The sequence below is a fragment of the Podarcis muralis genome, chromosome 15, assembly GCF_964188315.1.
Source record: "Podarcis muralis chromosome 15, rPodMur119.hap1.1, whole genome shotgun sequence".
NCBI lineage: Eukaryota > Metazoa > Chordata > Lepidosauria > Squamata > Lacertidae > Podarcis > Podarcis muralis.
The window spans coordinates 28,382,246-28,405,291 of record NC_135669.1 but is presented as its reverse complement, the minus strand read 5'-3'; the positions used below and the strand labels follow the sequence as shown (position 1 = coordinate 28,405,291).

At 41.7% G+C, this 23,046-nt stretch overlaps 1 protein-coding gene across 8 annotated transcripts in view; it reads right to left on the bottom strand.

Moving 5' to 3' along the window:
* ARHGAP32 (Rho GTPase activating protein 32) overlaps nucleotides 1–23,046 on the bottom strand; it is a 203,648-nt gene that overhangs the window by 30,105 nt on the left and 150,497 nt on the right. For 4 of the 8 annotated variants that reach the window (XM_077919218.1, XM_077919219.1, XM_077919225.1 and 1 more), the window contains 2 exons: nucleotides 21,110–21,160; nucleotides 18,710–18,784 (listed from right to left, as the gene is read on the bottom strand). The exons of 2 other annotated variants lie outside the window; for them this stretch is intronic. In XM_077919218.1, the coding sequence (XP_077775344.1) occupies nucleotides 18,710–18,784; nucleotides 21,110–21,160 (126 nt within the window). Of the gene's footprint in view, nucleotides 1–11,715; nucleotides 12,413–18,709; nucleotides 18,785–21,109; nucleotides 21,161–23,046 lie in introns of those variants that run through there. 2 more of the 8 variants (XM_077919220.1, XM_077919226.1) reach the window with 2 other exon arrangements.

Below are 23,046 nucleotides of genomic sequence, written 5' to 3'. Positions count from 1 at the left end.
GTTTCATATTTGATTTTATTGTATTTGTTTTATTAAGTTTATTGATAGACTCGTTTGGCTTCTTTTGGTAATGAAAGGTTCAAATCCTGAACATGAAATAATGGAATTCAATTTTTGAATAAATACAACACTACTTTCGACAACAGTGATTGCACTGTTGGTACAACCATGGGCATCTAAATTACCATCAGTCAGTAGTGACAGTAGTGAATGGAAGAATGTTATTGAAAACAAAATACACCGAGTGACCAGGAAATAGGAGTACATAATTGCAACTGCTATTACACCAGTAGTTAATGACTCCAGTTTACTGGTTACCACCTTAAGAAGCATTAAATGATTCCACAAATGTTTCTACAACCTATTAGCCAATACAAACTCCATGTTCATATGGCCAGGCAAATAGCAAGTGTCAAAAACAAAGAAAGAAGCATAAAACTCCCAAGTCTCTCCCACTGTAAAGACTGTGATGCTCTTCTTGACCTTTAATGTAAAAGGGAGTACAAGTTCTTAGTTGTGTTTTCCAAGTTCCATTGAATTAGAGACAATGCAATTGAGATTCATACACGTAGCAATTACCCCTTGATGAGAAGGAAATGGCCCTATGCCAAAAGGTGAATAAACTTAGCATTAATTTCAATCGGTGAACAGGGCAAAACTGTTCCATTTTAACTTCTTCTTTGAGCTAAAAAGGAAAAGCTAAGCAGTGTCTTACAAAAGATGCCTGCTCACTCTTACTAAATTGCTTTTGTTTGCAAGCAATTCTCTAGAGACATTCTCTTCAAATAAAAGCCACAACATGAAGCCAGTTGCAAAAGGACTTCCTTTATCTCCAGCCTTTTCAGTCTCAGGAAGCTATAAAGCACTAGTACTGGCTATCAGGCCTTAAGAAAGGGGCAAGTCTACCATCTCGTTAACAGAACAGAAAAGAAAAGAAAAGGGGGCGAAAGGGGGAAAAAGAGAGGTTGGTGACAATCAAAGCACAGCAGAGTAAAATACTCTTGTGAGGAAATAGCCATGGTTTCTTTATTTCAAGTGGCAAGATAATATATACCTGCCAGGACTCTCCAATATTAGGCAACTAACTGGGGATCCAAAACTGTTGGGTGCCGACAATTCCAAAGCAATGATACTTATATGACAGGCCACTATAATACAGCATTTTAACATATATGCATTATGACAATACTATGAAACAATAATTTAATACAGAACAGATGAAAAGAAAAATATGCTGAAGGTTATTACAATGAGAGTATCACTCCGAAACTTACCCCGGGTTCAAAACACACACTGCAGCTTTTTTTTTTGTCAAATGCTGTTATGTTTTACAGCAGGGATTTACAGCAACCCATCACACTGGGTCCCAAGTACATCAGACCTTGGCTGCAGTCAAGGTGCTAATCGGCAACATTTTTGTGCTAGCTGGCTGACTACAAACATTACCTTTTGCCTAGGTATTTTATGAACCTGACAAAGATTAAAAGGAAAGAAACAGCGAAATACTCCCACCATCACTTGAGAAAAGCTTGAAAGCTTCTCTCTCCCTCTCCCCCCCCCCCCGCCCCAATATATTCAGTTCCAGTTAAGTGTCTTGGTATTTGTGCTTCTCAGATTTGGCTGCGGTGTCTCCTAATCTATTTTCAAGGGGAGCAGAGGATGATTGCCTGAACTCCTAGGTTGCCAACCAGGAGAAAGTAACTCTACTAATGCTGCTGGGCTGGAGCTTAAGTTTTCCCCATCCTGATATACTTAAGTTGAAAGGGAAGATACCAAGGACTATGCTAAAACAACTAGAGTTGTGTGGCTAAACAAATTTATTATGGCATGTGCTGTTGTGGACCAGAATCCAGTTCACTAATTTTATTTTTTGGTCTGAAAAGTAATATCCAAACTCATAATAGCCTCTATAGGTAATATATCCTAAAACGCAGTAGATATAGGCTTCTAGATCAGTGTTTCCCAACCTTGGGCCTCCAGCTGTTTTTGAACTACAATTCCCATCATCCCTGACCACTGGTCTTGCTAGCTAGGGATGATGGGAGTTGTAGTCCAAAAACAGCTGGAGGCCCAAGGTTGGGAAACACTGTTCTAGATAATAGCCAATACAGTAAGGGTGCAATCCAGTACTCAAGATACACTCGCTGAGGGACTGCAGTAGGCGTAGCCAATGCAATGCCCTCCAGATATTGTTGAACTCTTATCTTCAATCACCCCTGGCTGACTTGGGCTGATGGGAATCCAACAATAGCTGATGGAACCATGTTGGATACCCCTGAGAAGCCCCACTACACTGGCAGAACATGGTATGTTGGTGTCATGCAAGATACACCTGTGCAGCTGTGATGATGGTGTGCCTGTTGCACCACCATGACCCTGCTGGAGTAGCATCCAAAATGAGATTGGACAGGACAAAGGAGGAGTAGACTTAAGTTGAAGTCCTATGTATCCTCAGATCCCAAACACAGTGGAACTCTGTATCAAACACAAAGCTTGTGTAAGGAAAATTCTCCCTTTCAATTTAATAGAAAAATTAAAAAGGAACAAATGGCACTGCCTCCCATCTCTTGCCCCAACCGCCCCGCCCCATGTTGCCATGACCAAGAACTGGATTTGCCATTAGTCTGCAGCCAACCACAGCACACCAACACTTGGATATAATTCCACAACAAGGGAGCTATAACTCAGACAAAAGGGTACATGGCTGAATCACTCTGGCCTAACGTCATGTACTAAGAACATACAAGAGGTCTCTGAGGAAGGAACCAGTGCACAAAACAGCCTGCCAGCTAAACACACATGGAAATAGCATTTTGCTGACACTGCTCTTCCTAGAACCCTCACAGGTAGCCTGCCTCAGGTCTCCAGACACCTCTGACTACTCATCTATCATGGTGATGTTGCAAAGAGGTCATGAAGATGACATGCTGTAAAGATGACCTGGCAACCACAGATCCTACAACAGGGAGGCAACAGCAGAGTATTCTATGCAGGTCAGTGAAAGGAGGAGGAAATCTGGCTACAAAGTGTCTCCCACATTTCTTCCCCCAACCAGCTGCATGTGAAATCTGTGTCTTGCCTCAACTGTACTTAAACCTTCTCTGCCATCAGCTGGGAGCAGTTTTCCCCACATGCAGATAAGTTCTCTGCCGATCAAGGCCAGGAATTCCACTTGAACCTCTGCCACTTCTGGTCAAACATGCATGAGCGTTTTTCCCTTACTGAATCACAGCCAGGGTGACCAGAGCAGGGCAAAGGAGCATAAGAGTTCCACCACAGTCCTACGCAAGAAGGTCTAAACATCTCACTGGTCACTGCAATTTCTTCCCCACTCCAGGATGGGGCGGGGAGGTTGAGCCCCAACCATTGACAGAGCACTCAGGTAGCAGCAATCATTCTTCTCTCTCCCTTCCTCACACCTACTCTGACAACTGCTTCTCCCTTCCTTCCTTTTGCTCTGCAGTGTTGTGTGCACACCACAAGGGAGGCCCACCCTATGGCCAGTAGCAGTGACCAAAACACCCTGCAAATGTTCCTCTGTGGGGTTACCACTCCTCTCAAGCTCCATATCTAACAGTTGATGTCTGTGTGCATAGCATGGGTGCGCAGCCTAGAGGGTGCAAATCCATCTGCCGCTCTTGCTGCCTTCAATTTGATGGTCAAAGGGACAGAAACCCTGACAAGCCCATACACATGTCTATTTTACTTCCAGAACTCACTCCATCCCTGATGCTATTCAATAAGGCTCTAATTTTGCTACATCTGCTGTTTCTTTACTACAAGGGATTGACAAACACGGGCCAATGGAGGGTTTTCTTCCTATAGTGGGTCATGATCCCTTGTCCCAAGGGAGATGTTTGGGTGCTATATGCCCTCTCCTTCCTTCACACACACATAGTACTTTGTGAGAAATGTATGGCATAAGGGAAACCAAACATCTGCCTAGAGCTCCTGGCTGCTGGTCTCTTCCTGTCTGTGCCACAGCATCTTACACTGTGGAAGGTGTTGTGGAATCGTTGTAACTGGCAGGTTGTGTGTGGGATGTGATGATGCCTTCCTGTTAGCATGGGTGGACTGGGGCCTCCCATTTCTGGCCATGTAATTTCCACAACTTCATGCCATGTCATTTTTACAACAACACCACGCTGACTAGGGCAGGCGGACGCTGGTGTGTTGCCATGGGTGCTGGGAGTGTGGCTGCCACTGTTGCTCTTCTCTGATTTTTGAAGCCACATTTTCCTCCCACCTCTCCATTCTCTGGGATAGATGGACGCAGGACAGGGTGGCTGTTGTGTCAGGGTAGAGGTAGAATATGTCTCCCCTTTTGGCATTCTCAGGGGTTAAGTTCCTGTGAAAATGTATTCACACATCTTTCAAAAACATACAGCAACTAAAAGCTCCGTGAAGCACATGGGGACAAGCATGCCTTTTCAATCCACTTTTAGGATCCAGTGACAATTTCACAAGAGTTCACAGATGAATAAAGTCACCTACACCATACCACTATTGATTAAAAAGGCATTTAAAACTTGTCTGTCCCTGGTTTGGACTCCTGATGGCAGTCGGATTGCTAACACAGGATTAGTAGCCTAGGAAAGAAAATCTTTCCACATGCAGAATGACCCACATTTCCAGCTCACGCCCAGCATATTGGTTGCTTTTCCTGTTAACGGGTGATTTTACCCCCCTGCTGTGAGGAAAATGTTATGCTAAGGTCAAAAACTAGAACATGTGCAACTGCAGGGATTTAAGCTGATAGTCTGTTTAGGAGCAAAGTCACAGGAGAAACAAGAAGAGGATTCAAAGTATTACTTTGTTCTAGCCTTTGCTCTAAGTGGGTGGGTGGGTGAAAATCTAGTGACTGATTTAAAGGGAAAGAGGGCCATAAATAACTAAATATGAACAGGTCAACTGTTAACCAAGGCTGTGGGTATGTTAACATTTTGTACCAGAAAAATTTGAATTTTATACCTACTGTAAGTTATTTTAATTAAGCAATTTAACTTATCTTATTATTTTATTTATTTATTTATTTATTTATTTATTTATTTATTTATTTATTAAATTTATATACCACCCTTCATCCGGAGAACTCAGGGCAGTTCACAAGATAAAAATACAGGATAACAGGATAAAATAAATTGTTAAAACAAAAACAAAACAACATCCACCCCCTCCCCCAAGTTATTTGCTTCTGCTAGTTGAGGCTTAACCAGCAATGCAAGGAACTGATGTCCCATCCCATGGCCATTGCAAATTCTACTAACTCAGGTCTGGCTCCAGAGCTAAGGACTGGAAGTTTACTCTAAACACATATACAGCAGAGAATTCAGGGTGCTGAACTGTGCACCCAGCACAGAGAATGAGCATGTTGTAATGTACCTGTTCCTAAGCATGGTGTGAATTCTCTCACCATGAAACACATTTTGTTCTTGAGCCAGAGAATTTACACCATACACAGAAGCTGTGTCCTTATAATTCCACACAGCATGTGTCAATCATGACTGAAGCTACACGTCTGTCAACGTTGAGGTCAGCACCTGACAGAAGAACAGGATTAGCCATGTAATGCATTTTAAATCTTTTCCCTCTGTCAGATGCCCAGCTTTGTATTGATAGGCATGTGCAGTTTCAGTCATGACTAACATATAAGTGTTGACATACAGTAGACCTGCAGCTTACTCATGATTTACTTACGTGATTGCAACTCTGGGCGAGTGGCAGGAAACTAAATAAATAAATGGAGCGCGGAAGAGAAATGTTTGTTTACATGACAACTTATTTCACAAATTTCTTTGACCCATCTTAATATGCCTGTTTAATAAAAAATATAATTATGCAGTCACATATTAATACAGTCGACTCAGGAGTTATTATTTATTATTATTTAATTATTTTATTTTATTTATGCTGTCCTTTATCTGAGGATCACAGGGCAGTTTACAATATAAAAGCACAAAAATACACAACATAGCAACAAACATAAACAATATTGGGCCCTTCAACCATTTTTGGTCCAAGTAGCTAACATCTAGGAGTTCTGAGAGGAGCTTGGCAACTCTGGTCAGCCTTCTTTCCAGTTACGGTCCTTTTTTTATAGAAGCAGCAGCAAGAAGAAATTGTGAGCTGCATCCAATTCTCTTGTGGCCCGATGGGTACAGCAACTTGACTGCTGTTGAGTTAAAGGCATAATACTGCCATAGTTTAAGCTAGAGGGAACAGAGCAGGTATAGGCCCAAGTTCACACTGACTTGTATGAATATTACTGCTTGTAATATCACCCTGTTAAAAGGTTTGTTCTTGGCTACAGCTCAAGAACTTAACCATAAGCCCAGGTTCAGATATGATGCTAGGCTAAACCTTGGATTAGTGCAGTGTGGTGCAGTAGCAAAAAATACCAGGGTGGAACAAGATGACCTTTGCAGTTTTGGGAAGCCATTGCTGTGTTGTGCAAACAAGGCCACGTTGTCAAATACACGAGATTTCTATTTTCAATATTTTTAAAATATAAAAACGGTATCACTTCAAAGCAAGATTCTATTAATATATGACAGCACATTAAAAGAGGCAGATTTTGAGATGATGCAAGAGAGCCAAACAAAAATACCGAAGAGTTATACAGAAAGGTGTTTCAGGGAGCATGATTGTAAACTGAATTTAAGTACATAGCAGGTATTTCCTAATACTCACTAGAGTTCTATGTCCATCCCACTGCGGATGCGATGGAGTAATCAAGTCCTAGTCTCTCTTATCCTAGTAGCAGTTTTTGGCTACATGTTATAATCAGGTTTAATTAAGCCTTCTCGCTGTGATTTTGTAGCTTGATTATCTAACATTCTATCTGCACCGGATCTCTACTTTCTGATTAAGAAGAGCTGAATGCTTCATCTATCAGTAAAGGAGTGTTGTTCTACTGTCAATCGTACTTTGGGGATAGAATCATAGACTTGTAGAATTGGAAGAGACCACGAGGGTCATCTAGTCCAACCCCCTGCAATCCAGGAATCTTTTGTCCAACGTGAGGCTTGAACCCACAAAGCTGAGATAAAGAGTCTTATGCTCTACTGACTGAGCTATCCCAGGAAGATTGCATCAGTATTTAATGAAACATGCCCTAGCAAGCATGCCACTCAATGTCTCAGTTGCTCAGAAAAAGCTGGTTGGAGCCTTGGATCAACAATGAAGTCATTTCCATTACAAATGAGCACTGAGCTAAAACAGAGAGCCATCAATATATTGATTGGCAGGCAAAGTCTGCCAGGAGGTAATACAGTAAAAGGGCAAGTATCCTTAAGAAGAGGCTCTACTTCTTAAATGTTTTACAAAAACCCTCTCTTGAGGTCATTTCTACAATCAGCTATAAGCAGAGTGAAGAAAACATCTGTCAAAGCAAGACAGCTTGTTTTTTCATAAAATAAACTAATTAGTTAATTCTATGAATTAAATTCAAATACAAATCAAGTGTAGAATCATCTTCAAGAGCAATATAAACCAATTGAATAAGCACAGCTGAATGAAACATTTTGAATTTTTAAATTATCTGAGTTAAGACTATACTTTAGTACATTTATATCCCATCTTCCACAGAGCTGAAGGTGTGGGCAGTTTTCTTTATCCTCATGTCCAGCCTGCGAGGTAAACAAGGATGAGAGATAGTGACAGGCCCAATGAGCTTCAGGGCTGAGGTGGGGTTTGAACCTGGGACACAGGCTAAAAATTCTGACCACTACACCACATTAGGTTGGGATCTGAAACAAAACTATTGAATCTGAGGTCTGCATTCAGACAACACTTTATTCCTTTTTCCTGGTGTTTCCTTACCTGTTCATGCTTAGAACAGAGTGGTCCTTTTTGGTGGCCCTGCTAAGTACCAAAGGAGCGTCACTAGTGGCAACAGCCATTCTCTTCCATATTATCTCTATGCTCCTTCTACGAATCCAAGTGAAAAGCATAACATTGGCTGTGTGGGGGCAGTGCTGTGGAGGAAACCCTGTCTCTCAATTGGTTGGTGCCAGGCTGACAGCCAATGGTTGCAAAGAGAGGACGGTCCCCGTATAGGCAGAGGCAAGCTGCGACTGGCTAAGGTCTGAGGAGTGGGAGGCTGACTCTCAACAAGAGCATGATGACTTGAATTCAAGGTCGTGATGAGGCTTTGGTGCTTATCATTAGTTTTTCTTTCTCGTCGGTTTTGGGCACAATGGCGGTGGCTGCGGCAACAGAGGTGAGTCCCGTGTATGTTTGATGCGCAGCTGGAAACTGCTGCATGTCAGCGGCCACAGCGCAAGGTGTGGGGAATGAAGCCTTGGCAGCTATCGGCAGCCCCACAGGAATCTCATCAGGGCGCTAGAACTACAACTCCCAGTGTGCATTGCAATTAAACAAGTGCCCCCTCCCAAGCAAGTGCCCCCTCCCAAGTGCCTTCGGAATGTGTGTGTGCTCTCCCTATGTTTTAATTATATGTTTTATTTGAAATTTATTAATTGCATTTATATCACACTGTTTCCTCCAAGGAGCTCAAGATGATGTACACAGTTCTAAAATTCTTCTTCTTCCTCCTCTAAACCCTGCTTTTTTTATCCTGATAGGGACTCAATGTCTGTGTTACTAACAAAAATTTATACATGTATTTGTGTCTAAATATTGTTTAATAAATCATAAAACTAGAAAGTTGGAAATGATCCTGAGTATCATCTAGTCCAACCCTCCGCGGTGCAGGAATATGAAGCTGGGATATCAGGGATTGAATCTGCAACCTTGACATTATCAGTATTGTGCTCTAACAGCTGAGCTGCCTCAATTTCTTAAATAAATATATTAAACATATTAATTGTGCGCATATATATATATATATATATATTGTATATTAAGTAATATATTGCAAACACTTCAATTTATGCTATGGAAATTTAATTCAGCTGGGGCCTGCGGATTTTGTGTTGCAGTACTTTTGCAGCCCACTTGGTCTGAGAGGTTAGACCACCCTGGTTTAGAAGGAGCAAACGAACCGGGTTGTGTAGGAAACAGCCCTCCCCAACTCTTTATTCTCAGCAGTCAACATTTAGAGGTATACCAATACTGAACCTGGAGCTTGCATGTACTTGTTTGAAATAATAGCTACCTCCCTGAAGCTATCAAATCTTCATCTAAAACCTTTCCTCGGTTTAAAGCCATTACCAAATCTTGTGAAACTGAATTCCAGAAGTTCATTATTGTGATGAGCAGCACTTCCCTATACAGTGGTACCTTGGGTTAAGAACTTAATTCGTTCTGGAGGTCCATTCTTAACCTGAAACTGTTCTTAATCTGAGGTACCACTTTAGCTAATGGGGCCTCCCGCTGCTGCCGTGCTACCACCGCGCGATTTCTGTTCTCATCCTGAAGCAAAGTTCTTAACCCGAGGTACTATTTCTGGGTTAGCGGAGTCTGTAACCTGAAGCATCTGTAACCTGAAGCATCTGTAACCCGAGGTACCACTGTATCATCTTTATCATTACTGTGCACCCTACAACCGATTCCAACACCCCATGAAAAATGTTAGAATCCAAAGTCTGCACAAACTGGGCAGGAAAGATCTGCCAGCGGGGATCTGTTCTGCACGGGGCTTCCTACAAAATGGCTTGGGAGTGGGGTTTGGTCTTGAGAAACTGCAATTGGAGACTGAAGGTGTACCGGTTCCTCTGCCGTTAATTAAATTTGATCAGCATGCTAAACAAAAACATGGTCATGTGTGTGGCATATTTCCATGGCAACCTCAATATTATAAAATTGTCTGTTCTTGCTTGTATGGAGACATAAGCAGGTCTGTGCCTAAGAAATGAATTTGCCAACAATGGGACAAAATGTACTGCATTTTCACATAGGTTTTCTTCACGTAATTTACTTGGCTCCCAAAAGCAGAAAGCAAGGGCAGGGGCAAAAGGATTATCTGGAACAACAATGGAAAAAGGACATAGAGAGCAACACAGCCCTGCAGGACTGTTTCACAGGTCATGCTAAACATTGCCTTCTGCAACCTGGACTCCTTCATTGGCCATGTGGGTTGGGACTAAACATCTTGAGGGCAGCAAGCTGGGGAAGACTGTGCTAAACTATGATTTAGTGCTACAGGCATGAACCTTGGGGTTCATGTGCTCATTCTTCCCATCCCCAGATGGCCATAAGATTGGAAATGCTCACTTAAGTTTTCATGCATAGTTTTGTCTAAACTATGACTTTCGACAACCAAACCAGTTTCATGGTGTCCCTAAAACAGGCATGGGGACCCTCCAGAGCTCAGGACAAATTAGGCCTGGCAGGGGTCTTATTATGGCCTGGTAAATTTACGTTTAAGGTTCTACTCAGCTGTGGGCACTTTTATCAGACCCAGACACAATTACAAATAAATTGGTTTAAAAAGCACCAACTGACTAAAGAGATTAGTTTTGCCCTCAAACAGTAGAGACTGCAAGAGCCTTGGAGGTGAACTGGCTTGCTGGCCTGTAGACAGTGCAGCAGGGTGAAAAAGATGGCTTTTCCCCACCTGTTGGCCCCATAGTCATGGGTGGGGCCAACAGGTGGGTCCAAAATACAGAATTATGTCAAAGCTAAATGATAGTTTTTGCCCTCTTGCTACCTAAGAAGAGGATGTGATGTGTAGAGGGGTTCACTGCTGAATCAGCTGAAATATAAAGCCCTTGGACTAAGTGGTTATAGGAATGTTTCCATTCAATGATGATTGATCTCCTTTCAATCTACATCTCACAGGGAAATGCTACTGATCTGGAACATAGTGATTTGATATTCAAGCATTCCCCTGTGTTTAGGCAGCAACTGATAAAAGATGCTGACTCAACTGGAGAAAGGAAGCCCCTGAACGGAGATTTCTGAATTCCCCATAACGGAGACAAATCAAGGAAAGCGTGGGAGAATGAAATGGTAAAGTTTTCCTTTTTGTGGGTTTTTACCCTAAGCCTTTAAACACACTTTGTATGCCTGCTAAAGCAGTTTCCGGTATCCATTGCTTCTCTAGTGGTTTGCTATGAGCTCATGTCTACTCTAAGAAAGCTTTGTTTTACCGCTATAGAATTAATAAGAGCACATGCTTAACACAGACCCAAGGCCAGACATTTTTGAAAGGAGAACAATTATCACAATCTCTATAATTAATACAGGTCAGGAAAAAGAACTTCTTAAAAAGGTTTTATCGAGTCACAGAAAAAGCCTCAGAGTCAGGCAAACGGCTCCAGGGCACAGATCCAACAACCCTGACTGCTTGTCAAACAACAAGAAAACTAGTTTGTCTAGATACAACATTTATGGTCCCACACGACAAAGCGTCATTCACTAGTCTTGAGTAACAGGTTTTTACTCCCACCCACCCATGTAACGGGGGGGGGGGGGGGAGAGATTTGGATCAGTATGTTGAAACAGCTGCTGCCCATAAAACAATCTACTTCATTCTTCCGTAGTTCTTGAAGCTTGGCAGACCAGATCAGGTTGGCACACTTGATTGTACCCCTGGAGCAAATTAGGAAATAACCTCTCCCCAAGTATCCTGTAACTGTTTATCAGAGGAGAGGGATACATCAAATCTGTGCCGGTGTTAAAACAAATGCCTCAAACATTGTACTACATCCATGTTGGCTAAAGACACTAAGTTAATGAAGAAATTGTACAGATGTACCCTCATATTCATGAAAACAGAAGAAACAAGGCAAACCAGAGGTACAGCCTTACCTTTTTCCTCCACTGTTGCAGGCCAGGAACGAAAAGCTCAGCTCCACTACCTGGCAAGGCTAGACTATCGCTGTGCAGTGGAATTCTCTAATCAGCTCAGCACAGCATTCCAGCCTCAGAGGATTAAAGCAGGCAGACTGAAAGGTCAGTCGGTATGGAGGAATTTCTTCACTTAAAACACTCAGAAGGAGCGATATTCTTCTTCAGCTCAGCTTTCCTTTCCTCCTCCAGTTCAGAGTCTCTGGGTGCCCCTCCTGGCTACCAATGCATCTAGAGGTGAGCTCAGCACCTCCCTGTGACTCTCTCCGGCTCTGCCTGCAATGGAGGAGGAAGCTCCTCCCAAAGATCTCACCCTTGTGAAACAAGCTACACAAGTCTAGCTCCACCCCACAGAGCCATTCCTCTGCTCAGGTGACTCTCAGACCCGGAGAAGCTGAGGATCTCTTGTACTGTTACACATCTTTTTCTTCCTTGGAAAGCTCAATGTGGAGTAATAACCTGTGAACTGGACAACATTCCTAGTCCAGCAATAAACCAAATGAATCAACAGGAAGGGGGAGGAGACAATTAAAGAGGATGACTCAACCACATATGGCAACTCAAATGCATCGACCACACTAGGGAGTTGGAGTGAAATAATTTCTGTCCATATAGCTTTGCGGGGGAGGGAGTGCAGCAAAACAGACGGAATTGCTTTGCTACTTTCAAATGCAAGTTTCTGGACATCCCCCTCGTTTCAGTATAACTGGCACAGATGTGACATTCTCTTTCTCTCTCCCCTCCCCCTCATGATGAGCAGTAAAAGGATTTTTTTTTTAATCCACAAATGATTTTCGTATCTTAATACCGCTCTGTTTAAGCTACTTGGAAAACTGATCAAGGTTAATGGATTCAAGTAGTGTTAACTTGTTTTGGGGGTGCCAATAAATAGATCTAGTATATATAACTAGATCAATTCCAAATGGTTTTAAACAACCCTAGCACAGCCTTTCTGCACAAGACAAAGGACATCTGGAATTTCCTGGAGTCCCATGAAATAGCCGTCCAGCTGTTTGGACATGTTCACTGTAAACATCAATACTGCTTGGCAGTTAACTCTTGCTAAAACAGACACATACACAGAACAGCAACTGTTAAGCTATGCAAAAAAATTGCAGATGATTAAAAGTGATGTTATTAAAGAAGAATATGAACTTCAATTCATTCAGTGTGAAATATACTATTGTGTGGAATAAGAATTTGGATTTATTTAACAAGAATGATCTGTTTTGCTTAAACTCTCTAATTATACCAGCTTCTAAGGACCATTTATATAAATAACCCAGTCATAGGCAATGCTGTTTTCGCCTCAGGCTATGTAGGCATTTCTTAAAGTTAGGTAGCATGCCACTTGCAAGTCTGCAGCCTACCATGTATGCAACCACTATGCAAATTCAATTCCTCAAAGTTAATGAAAATGTCTTGTGTACTAGATAGAACAGTCTTTGCCAATCTGGTGCACTATAGATGTTTTGGAGTACAAGTCCAATCAGCAGTCCAATTCAATTCCTCAAAGTTAATGAAAGTTAATGAAAATGTCTTGTGTACTAGATAGAACAGTCTTTGCCAACCTGGTGCACTATAGATGTTTTGGAGTACAAGTCCAATCAGCACATCAGGTAGCAAAGACTGAGACAGTGAGACCTGGGTTCAAATCCCTCCTCAGCTGTGAAGCTCAAAGCCAAACTAAAGACTACATGTAATAATAATAGTAATTTATTATTTATACCCCACACATCTTGCTGGGTTTCCCCAGCCACTCTAGGCTGCTTCCAGCAAAATATTAAAATACCATAATTCATCAAATATTAAAAGCTTCCCTAAACAGCGCTGCCTTCAGGTGTCTTCTAAAAGTCAGATATTTATTTCTTTGACATCTGGTGGGAGGGCATTCCACAGGGTGGGCGCCACTACCGAGAAGGCTCTCTGCCTGGTTCCCTGTAATGTCACTTCTCGCAGTGAGGGAACTGCCAGAAGGCCCTCGGCGCTAGACCTCAGAACGATGGTGGTGGCAACACTCCTTCAGGTACACTGGGCCGAGACCATTTAGGGCTTTAAAGGTCAGCACCAACACTTTGACTTGTGCTCGGAAAAATACTGGGAGCTAATGTAGGTTTTTCAAGACTGGTGTTATGTGATCTCAGCGGCCACTCTCAGTCTATCTGCCGCATTCTGGGTTAGTTGTAGTTTCTGGGTCACCTTCAAAGGTAGCCCCACGTAGAGTGCATGGCAGTAGTCCAAGCGGGAGATAACCAGAGCACGCACCACTCTGGCGAGACAGTCTGCGGGCAGGTACGGTATCAGCCTGCGTACCAGATGGAGCTTATAGACAGCTGCTCTGGACACAGAATTGACCTGCACCTCCATGGACAGCTGTGAGTCCAAAATGACTCCCAGGCTGCACACCTGGTCCTTCAGAGGCACAGTTACCCCATTCAGGACCAGCGAGTCCTCCATACCCACCCACTCCTGTCCCCCCAAAACAGTACTTCTGTCTTGTCAGGATTCAACCTCAATCTGTTAGCCGCCATCCATTCTCCAACCGCTTCCAGACACGTAATTCTATTTCTCTGTGTTTTGTTTAAAGCATGGGTAGGCAAACTAAGGCCCAGGGGTCGGATCCGGCCCAATCGCCTTCTAAATCCAGCCCGTGGAAGGTCCGGGAATCAAGTGTGTTTTTACATGAGTAGAATGTGTCCTTTTGTTTAAAATGCATCTCTGGGTTATTTGTGGGGCCTGCCTGGTGTTTTAACATGAGTAGAATACAGTGGTACCTCGGGTTACATACGCTTCAGGTTACATATGCTTCAGGTTACAGACTCTGCTAACCCAGAAATAGTGCTTCAGGTTAAGAACTTTGCTTCAGGATGAGAACAGAAATCGTGCTCCGGCGGCGCGGTGGCAGCAGGAGGCCCCATTAGCTAAAGTGGTGCTTCAGGTTAAGAACAGTTTCAGGTTAAGAACAGACCTCCGGAATGAATTAAGTACTTAACCCAAGGTACCACTGTATGTGCTTTTATTTAAAATGCATCTCTGGGTTATTTGTGGGGCCTGCCTTGTGTTTTAACATGAGTAGAATGTGTCCTTTTGTTTAAAATGCATCTCTGGGTTATTTGTGGGGCCTGCCTGGTATTTTTACATGAGTAGAATATGTGCTTTTATTTAAAATGCATCTCTGGGATATTTGTGGGGCATTCCCCCCCCCCCAAAAAAAATTATAGTCTGCCTCCCCCCAAGGTCTGAGGGACAGTGGACTGGCCCCCTGCTGAAAAAGTTTGCTGACCCTTGGACAGGCTACTAAAGCTTTCCCCGTTAGCCAATTTTCAACTCTCTGGTTCAGCAGGAACCCTGAAAGGAGACGAGATTGGAGAGTGTGTGTGTGTGCAGGCAGGGCAGAGCCAACCTTGGATCCTCAGAATTCAAAACCATTTTGTTCCTTCAGCACCAGCTTGAAATTTGTGTAATTAATCCCCTTGCCGAATTGGTTTCAATCTACTATTTTACTTCTACCACCACCCCATTTAAGATTGCCCACCAAATAAGAAAAAGTTCAGATCTGTAAATGTGAAAAATATATTGCTATAAACAGTGATTATTTGTGCACATTATTTGCAGAATGGTGCTCTTCTGTGCACCTGAGAAACATATATTTCAGTGTGCCTTATTTTAACCCAGCCTTGGTCCACCATTATACACACTCTGTCTTTTTACATTATGGGACTGTAGGTTTTTGCATTTAGAACCTCATTTGTTGCTGTCATGTTCATTTATATGAATGTATGGTGAATACAAATTGACTGTGTACCATGCTTAATTTGATTTGGCACCATTTTATGTTGACAGCTTGGAAACATGCTGACCATTTGTGTAATTAATTCAAACATTGAAAACCTTCCTTCTCACCCCCTCCATGCCTTAAATAGATCTGAGATTGAAGGAGATCAGAAGAATTACGGTTTTGAAACTTAAATATTTACAATGTTTCATTACAGCTTAAGTTTTCTGGGACAATTCATAAACCATGGTTTTTCTTATGATGAGCCTCTCACAGCATCCCTGTGTGAGAAGTTACGCTGAAAGGCAGTGGCTCACTCACAATTAGCCAATAAGCTGGGACTGAACAGGGACGTCAACACAGTTTTGCCCAGTTTTGTCTATCACACCTTTTCAGGGTTAAAACAATCTTTTGGCAAATTGTGGTGATTGCAGAATGGATTTGCATGGAGACTGGGATTATATGACATCTATTCTGTAATTGTGATAGTTTAGGGCTACACAATTAACTACTTGCTCACCTGGGGTGAGTAGTTGGAAAAGGATTATTGTTGTGACAGCACAGTTAACATCCTGAAGTTCAACACTGATTCCAGAGTTCAGCACCAAGGGCAGAAATCCTGTTATATACACAGACTCTCTTAGTTGTGCCAATAATGAAGGTAATGAAGCCTAGCGTCTGTTACTTGCTAAATACCTTAGACTATATCTTCAAAGCACTGCTGTTAAAGTAATTAATGAGCAAATGTGAAAAAGAAGAGGATGATATCAGCACTTCAAGCAATGCAGGAGAAAAGAGGCCTAAATGAATGCCTGCAAGGTGTGACAATTTAATTGCTTTAAAGAAATATGTCTACCAGTAAATAAAGGTTGTGTGTGAAAAGTTGAGCTGTGAGTATATTTTTGCTTTGTTTAAAAACCATCAGCTTAGATTTCATAGTTCACACACATTGTGGTGTAATGACTAAACACACAGGATATTGCTCAGGATAGGGAATATGAAGTAGCTCTTCATCAAACTGAACATGTCAGTATGGACTTTCTTGAAATCTCTTAGTTGTGGTGAAAGAGGGGAAGACATTGGGCTATTTCTCTATGCCATGTAGCTCAACTGCATTATGGGGGTGGGGAGCTTTTAATCAGGTGTGAGGGACAGGATAATGCTCAAAAGTGTCTGTAAGATAACAGAGTTGTTGAAGAAGAAGAAGAAGGAGGAGGAGGAGGAGGAGGAGGAGGAGGAGGAGGAGGAGAAGAAGAATAAGAATTTATTATTATTAGTTATACCCCACCCATCTGGCTGGGTTTCCCCAGCCACTCTGGACGGCTCCCAATAGAATATTAAAAACACAACAAATACATTAAAACATTAAAAACTTCCCAAAACAGGGCTGCCTTCAGATGTTTTCTAAAAGTCAGGTAGTTGTTTATTTCCTTGACATCTGATGGGAGGGAGTTCCGCAGGGCGGGCGCCACTATTGAGAAGGCCCTCTGCCTGGTTCCCTATAACCTCATTTCTCTCAGTGAGGGAACTGCCAGAAGACCCTTGGTGCTGGACCTCTGTATAGCTCAGCACCGGGAACCAGGTCCAGATCCATGCTCATCAAGGGTGTCTGTATTGACCCTCTCTCAACTTCAGTTCTCCATCTATTGACCTTGCCAGAGCTTTGCAACAATGATGAACCAGACCGAAATTGTAACCAAATTGTAAAGCACTTTACAAATCAAGAAGTGTTTTATTAATGAAAATACTAATAAAGTAGAATAGCCATCATTTACTCTCTCAGCCACCGTCTGTTTTACTTAATTGGGTAAAAGGTTGTTCTGGTAAAAAAAGAACTTTACTGTTAGTTGTGATGAGATAAAATAACCCTCTGCAACCTAGTGTTCAGATCTTTTAAACTACAGCTCCCATCAGCCCCAGCCAGCACATGGAGCTGATGGGAGTTGTAATCCAAAACATCTGAAGGGCACTAGCTTGGGGAAGGCTGAGTTAAATGCTTCATCTCTCTTGCTCACTGCTGTTTTAGGCCAACATCTCCCACTCCTTTCCACAGAGCATCATGTGGCCAGAGCTTACTTCTGCTCTTTGGGGTGAGCAGCTTGTACTGAGGAAACTTGTTGGATACCACTGTGGAGTTCCTGAACAATAGCCTGGTATGTTGCTTTGGTCCAAAGCAAAGTGGAGAGAAGGGGCTGAGTAGATCCCAATAAGGGCGTCTTTAATGTCAAATCAGAGAAATTGATTCTGGCAGTTAGAAGATAACTTCTAATTTCACTTCAGCCCTTAAATAGGACTCAGGTTAATGGCTGTTATCTTACAAGCAGAATATATCAAAATAAATACAAGGCTTCATATTCCTACAGCTACCCTATATCTTCCCAAATTATAAACAAACAGTATGAGCTGCACTAAAAAGTGTCTAAATGAATGGCTCTAAAAAGCTATTTTAATATAGCAAAGATTAGTCACATAACTGTGTTTTGCATAATTTTATTTCAATACATCTTTGGAGATTCTTGCAATGTAGTCAAGACAACTATAGCAACAGCAGTTTCTACTTATAGCTTTGCAGCTGTGTACATAATATGGTCATTTGAGCTGCTGCTAAACTACAGAGTTTCAACAATATTTCTTCTCTCTTCTTTTCCCTCCCTCTGTCTTCTCCTCAATCTTGGAACAAAGTTTCCAGTGGCAGGCAACATATCTGCTTTGGTATGTGTTCATACACATTTGTATTTGTGTGTATATACACCACATTTTTGTTTTCACGTGTTTTACACACACACACACACACACACACACACACACACACATTTATAACCACACCTCAAGGAAACAGCAGCTAAGTATAATTCAAGGTTCACAAACACACAGAGACACCCAAATTTGCAGGATTCATAGTGCCTATGAATCCATTCGGGTGGGGGTGGGACATGCGGAAAATGACTAGTGGACTGACTGATTTCCATGGCACCTGCCAAGAGAAATATTACACCATCACCTGGATGTTAGGCTCTTTCCCCAACTTTTAGATAACAAGTGTCCAGACATAACTAGAACTATAGTCTATCTTCTAACACCAAATCTATATCCATTAATAGGTATTATTGCTAGAACACACAATGTTAGACTCAGGGTTAGTACACTTAAGAGTCTACAGTTGACTGCGACATGCTCTACCTGAGCTCAGCTGGGAATAGTTCAGAGGCTCTGAAACACATGCTGAACCTGGCTTTACACTATCCATCTCCAAATCTGCATGTGGTTTGGGGGGGTGGGATGAGGCAAGAAAGGACAAAAAAATAAATTTTAACATGCTGGTCAATAGCAACTTGATTTGCAAGATAGTAATAGCATAGAATAGCTTCAAATCTCTGCTGCTTATTTTAAGCTCCAGAATAAAATTGGTTTGAATTGTTTCTACATATATGCACATAAAACAGAAATGAGACCCTTGGTCAGAACTTACTATCTACCTCTAACTACAGTAAATGCCACCATGTCATCCGTCTGACTCTGACCAACATCTGCCAGGACTTTCCTTTACGGGGAAAATGTTCATGGCCTTTTTATTGCTTAGATGTAAGAAGCGCACCCACAACAGATGAATTCAGATGCATCAATTCCCATGGCCAAAAGGATCTAAGATTATGTTACAGAGAATGAGTGCTTTAATACATGTTTTAAAAGTACAGCTACAACCCTACCTAATGCACCCAACCAGAGTTGTGGTGGAGTATATCCACTTTGGCACACAAATATATTTGTGAATGCCCAATGCTATGGAGTCAAAGTGTGGCAACCACACACCAATCCAACAATTGTGATCCTAGTCACAGATCTAGGATCTATGCGTGCTAAAAATAAGGAAAACCACAATGTTTAAATTGTTGTGCGGAAGAACTATAAGTTACCTCCTGGACACTTCCTTTTAAAAAAGTTTCTTACAAAAATGATTTTTCACATTTGACTGAATAACTGATGGGCAGCAGTGTTGTTATCTATTGACACTAAGGAAGGAAGTAATATAGGCTGAAGGTTGAGGCCAGGTGTGGGGAACCCTTTGCCCCTCAGATATTGCTGAACTAAAACTCCCATCAGCCCCTGCAGCCATAATCAATTACCAGATATGGTGGGCATTATAGTTAAACAATATCTGAAGGATTAAAGGTCCCTCACACCTGATTAAAAGCTCCCCACCCCCATAATGCAATTGAGCTACATGGCATAGAGAAATAGCCCAATGTCTTCCCCTCTTTCACCACAACTAAGAGATTTCAAGAAAGTCTATACTGACATGTTCAGTTTGATGAAGAGCTACTTCATATTCCCTATCACTGATAAGGCCAGCCACTGAAAGGGAGTGTGCATGCATGCACACACTTTAACCTCAATACCACAACACAGATCCACCCTGTTGCAGCGCAGCTCTGTTATAATTACCAATAGTGGCAGAAGAAAAGGGCTCTCCTACTCCATAGTTCTGCTGAAAACATGAGCACATTGCCAATCTGTCTCCTGTGATACTTCCTCTTTGTGATTTCTACCCTTGCAAAAGATTGGCTGTGGTCTTTTTGTCCATGTGGTTTAATTTCAAATTGCACAGGCAAAAGGAAGGGCTTCATCTGAATTTAGGCAATTGACAAGTGGATAGAGTTAAAATGGCCTCCAGAAGTTGATGGAGGTCAGGATCTGGCCTGCTGACAGGATCCTGGACCAAAGTCTAGGACACGATTATGGTTTTCCACTATTGCTACAGCCTCTGATGAAAGTAATTAATATTATAAATATTGTAAGACTGTTTTTCTAAAGCATTTAACAAAAATGTATTGTGATGAAATCAATTCCTTCATGGTGGCAGAAGTTACACTGTGAAAAAGGCCTTGAAATATGACTGTGCAATTCTTGACCACCACTGCCTCTCCACTGCAATCAAACATTACTATAGGGAAAGAGGCTGAGGCAGATGCTTTCACTCTCCATTATGAAGATTGTGAAACAAAAACAAAATTCTTATTACAAAATACACTAAACTAGGGTTTCCAAAATTTGAGTCTCCAGCTGTTTCTCATCATCCCTGACCACTGGTCCTGCTAGCTAGGGGTGATGGGAGTTGTAGTCCCCAAAAACAGCTGTTTGAAAAACCTGGCATTAAACTATTACATATTTTTGTGATGGAGCCTAATTTAAAAAAAAAAAAACATTTGGAAAATGTACATGACAATATAGCAATTTTTCAAAGCAAACCCTTTTGAGATCCTGTATCTCTGATTATGGGATATAATTTCACAGATACTGATTGCATGGACTCCAAATGAGACTACAGCTGACTACCCTAACAATCTGAGATTTATTCTGAGAATTTGGAGAAAAAGAAGAGTGATTGTTGCTACTATTTCTGTCCTTCACACTCCAACCCACATTTATTTTACACTTCAAAATTTTAAAGGCATTCTGTGGAAAAATAAAAGCAATAAATCCCACTCTGATGTCTCTGCACATCTCCCAAACAGGTAACGATTCAGCTGAATAATACTAAAGGCAACGAGATAGAGAAAAATGAAATAAATGGAAACGTACAAGGGGGGAAGTAGCTCCAGGACGCTGGACGGGCTCCATGGGCAGGGGAGACTGAGAAAGTACAATTCAAAAGAAAATTAATTATTAAAACGAACAACCATTATAAAAACAGGACATTTTCATTTTAAAAGACTGGAGGGGCCCACACACAATCCTTCCTTTGTAATTCCCTCAGGAGGACTTTTGTGTTGCCATATTGTAAACTGCCCTGTGATCCACAGATGAAGGTGCAGAAATTTAATTAGAAAAAAAATAAATAAGAGTGAGGCACTTAAAATGCCATAGTTGTCCAAATCTTTTCTGAAATCAAATGGGACTTCATATGGTACAGCACTAAATTGGGAGTGAATCAACAAAATGGATGTATATCCTGGGCTTCTAGACAGAAGAATTAAGTGATGTGATGATGATCATTCCAACAACTTCAAGTGCAACATTTCCAAACAAAGAAACATTCGATGCTAAACTTTCAAAAAATTTCATTGCATTTATAAACAAGTTCAGCCATCTGCCCACTTGACTCTTCCCCCCACCAAACCAGATTTAGTGAAACTGAAGCCAACACAGATGCTTTTATTTATTTCTGTTTGTGCATTTCTTTCTTGAGACATTGCCAAATGGAGGGGGGAAACACAATGAAAGTGAAAACTGCCACTTAGTTTGCCACAATTGCCACATGGTTTGAACAACCACGAATTGGGCACGACAGATTAATGATTTTGGGGGGATTATAAACCTACACAAAACCTCCCTTTCCTGGTGAAAGTGGTGCATCTGACTGGTTGTACAGTTGCAAGAGCCCTGGATGAAACAAATCAACTTGATTTTGATCTGGCTTCCAGGTGGGGTTCAGGATTAGAACTGTCTCCCTTCTGGTTGATGGTCTTCATCAAAAGATGGTGGGGGAAAGAAAGACCCTCTTGATTATCCTACAGCTCATGATTACCCCATACATAGCCCTCTGCATTTCTCTATACCATTAACTACATCCTTCTGGACCAACTGCACACGGTGGGAGTGGAGTCACTGTGTTAAAGTGGTTCCGTTCCTACAGAGGTTACAAAAGTGGTGCTTCAATAGGTTCATGTTTTTAATTAATCCATAATGGGTTTATATTGCAATATTGCTTTATGATTATTTAAACACCTCTTAAAGAGTCCAGTAAAAAAAAAATTAAAATAAATTAAACACACACAGAATTTAAGACATCCTGTTTCAGATGTACGTTAGTAACAATTCCTAATCCAGGAAAAATATCCTAATGAATTTTATTGCATCTTAGAGCACATGTAACCACTGTGACATTGTCCATTTAAACCCTCACATGAACTGTCCAGCATCCAATTTCACTTCAACGTAATACCCCTAACATTTGAGGAGGAAGCGGCCTCAAGGATTTCACAGGAGCTTCTTTTAGAACTAAAATCATACAGAGGGACAGGCTAAAGAAAACCTACGAGGTGACAGAGGTTTTTCAGGAGCTGACAGTACAAAGCACCCTGCAAGAGAGACTACCGTGTTTGTTTGTATCAAGGACACTTTGAATTTCCCCACCCTGCTTCCTTTTGTCTATCAGAAAGGAAGGCATGTACATGTCTGCTGGTTTTCAGGAATGAAAATATAAATGTAGGATTATGTAGTGACAGGTGGTCATATTGAGCCAGGAAGGAAACCAAAGTTCTTAGTTCTAGCCCAGTGCCCTGCACCCCCAACCCTTCCCAATGACAACACAACAATAGCAGTCAGCTGAATTAAAATATTTGCTTATGGACTGATTCAACTATTTGCTTCATGGGGGCAGCTTGAAATTGCTGCATATGTCAGACAGCCCTTCATGTGCAGCTGTTCATGCCTAGGATTTAACTTTTTAACCAGTACATGGGGGCATTTGTATGGTAATGCCATACAGGGAGCTGAGGACAACCATCTAATTACAG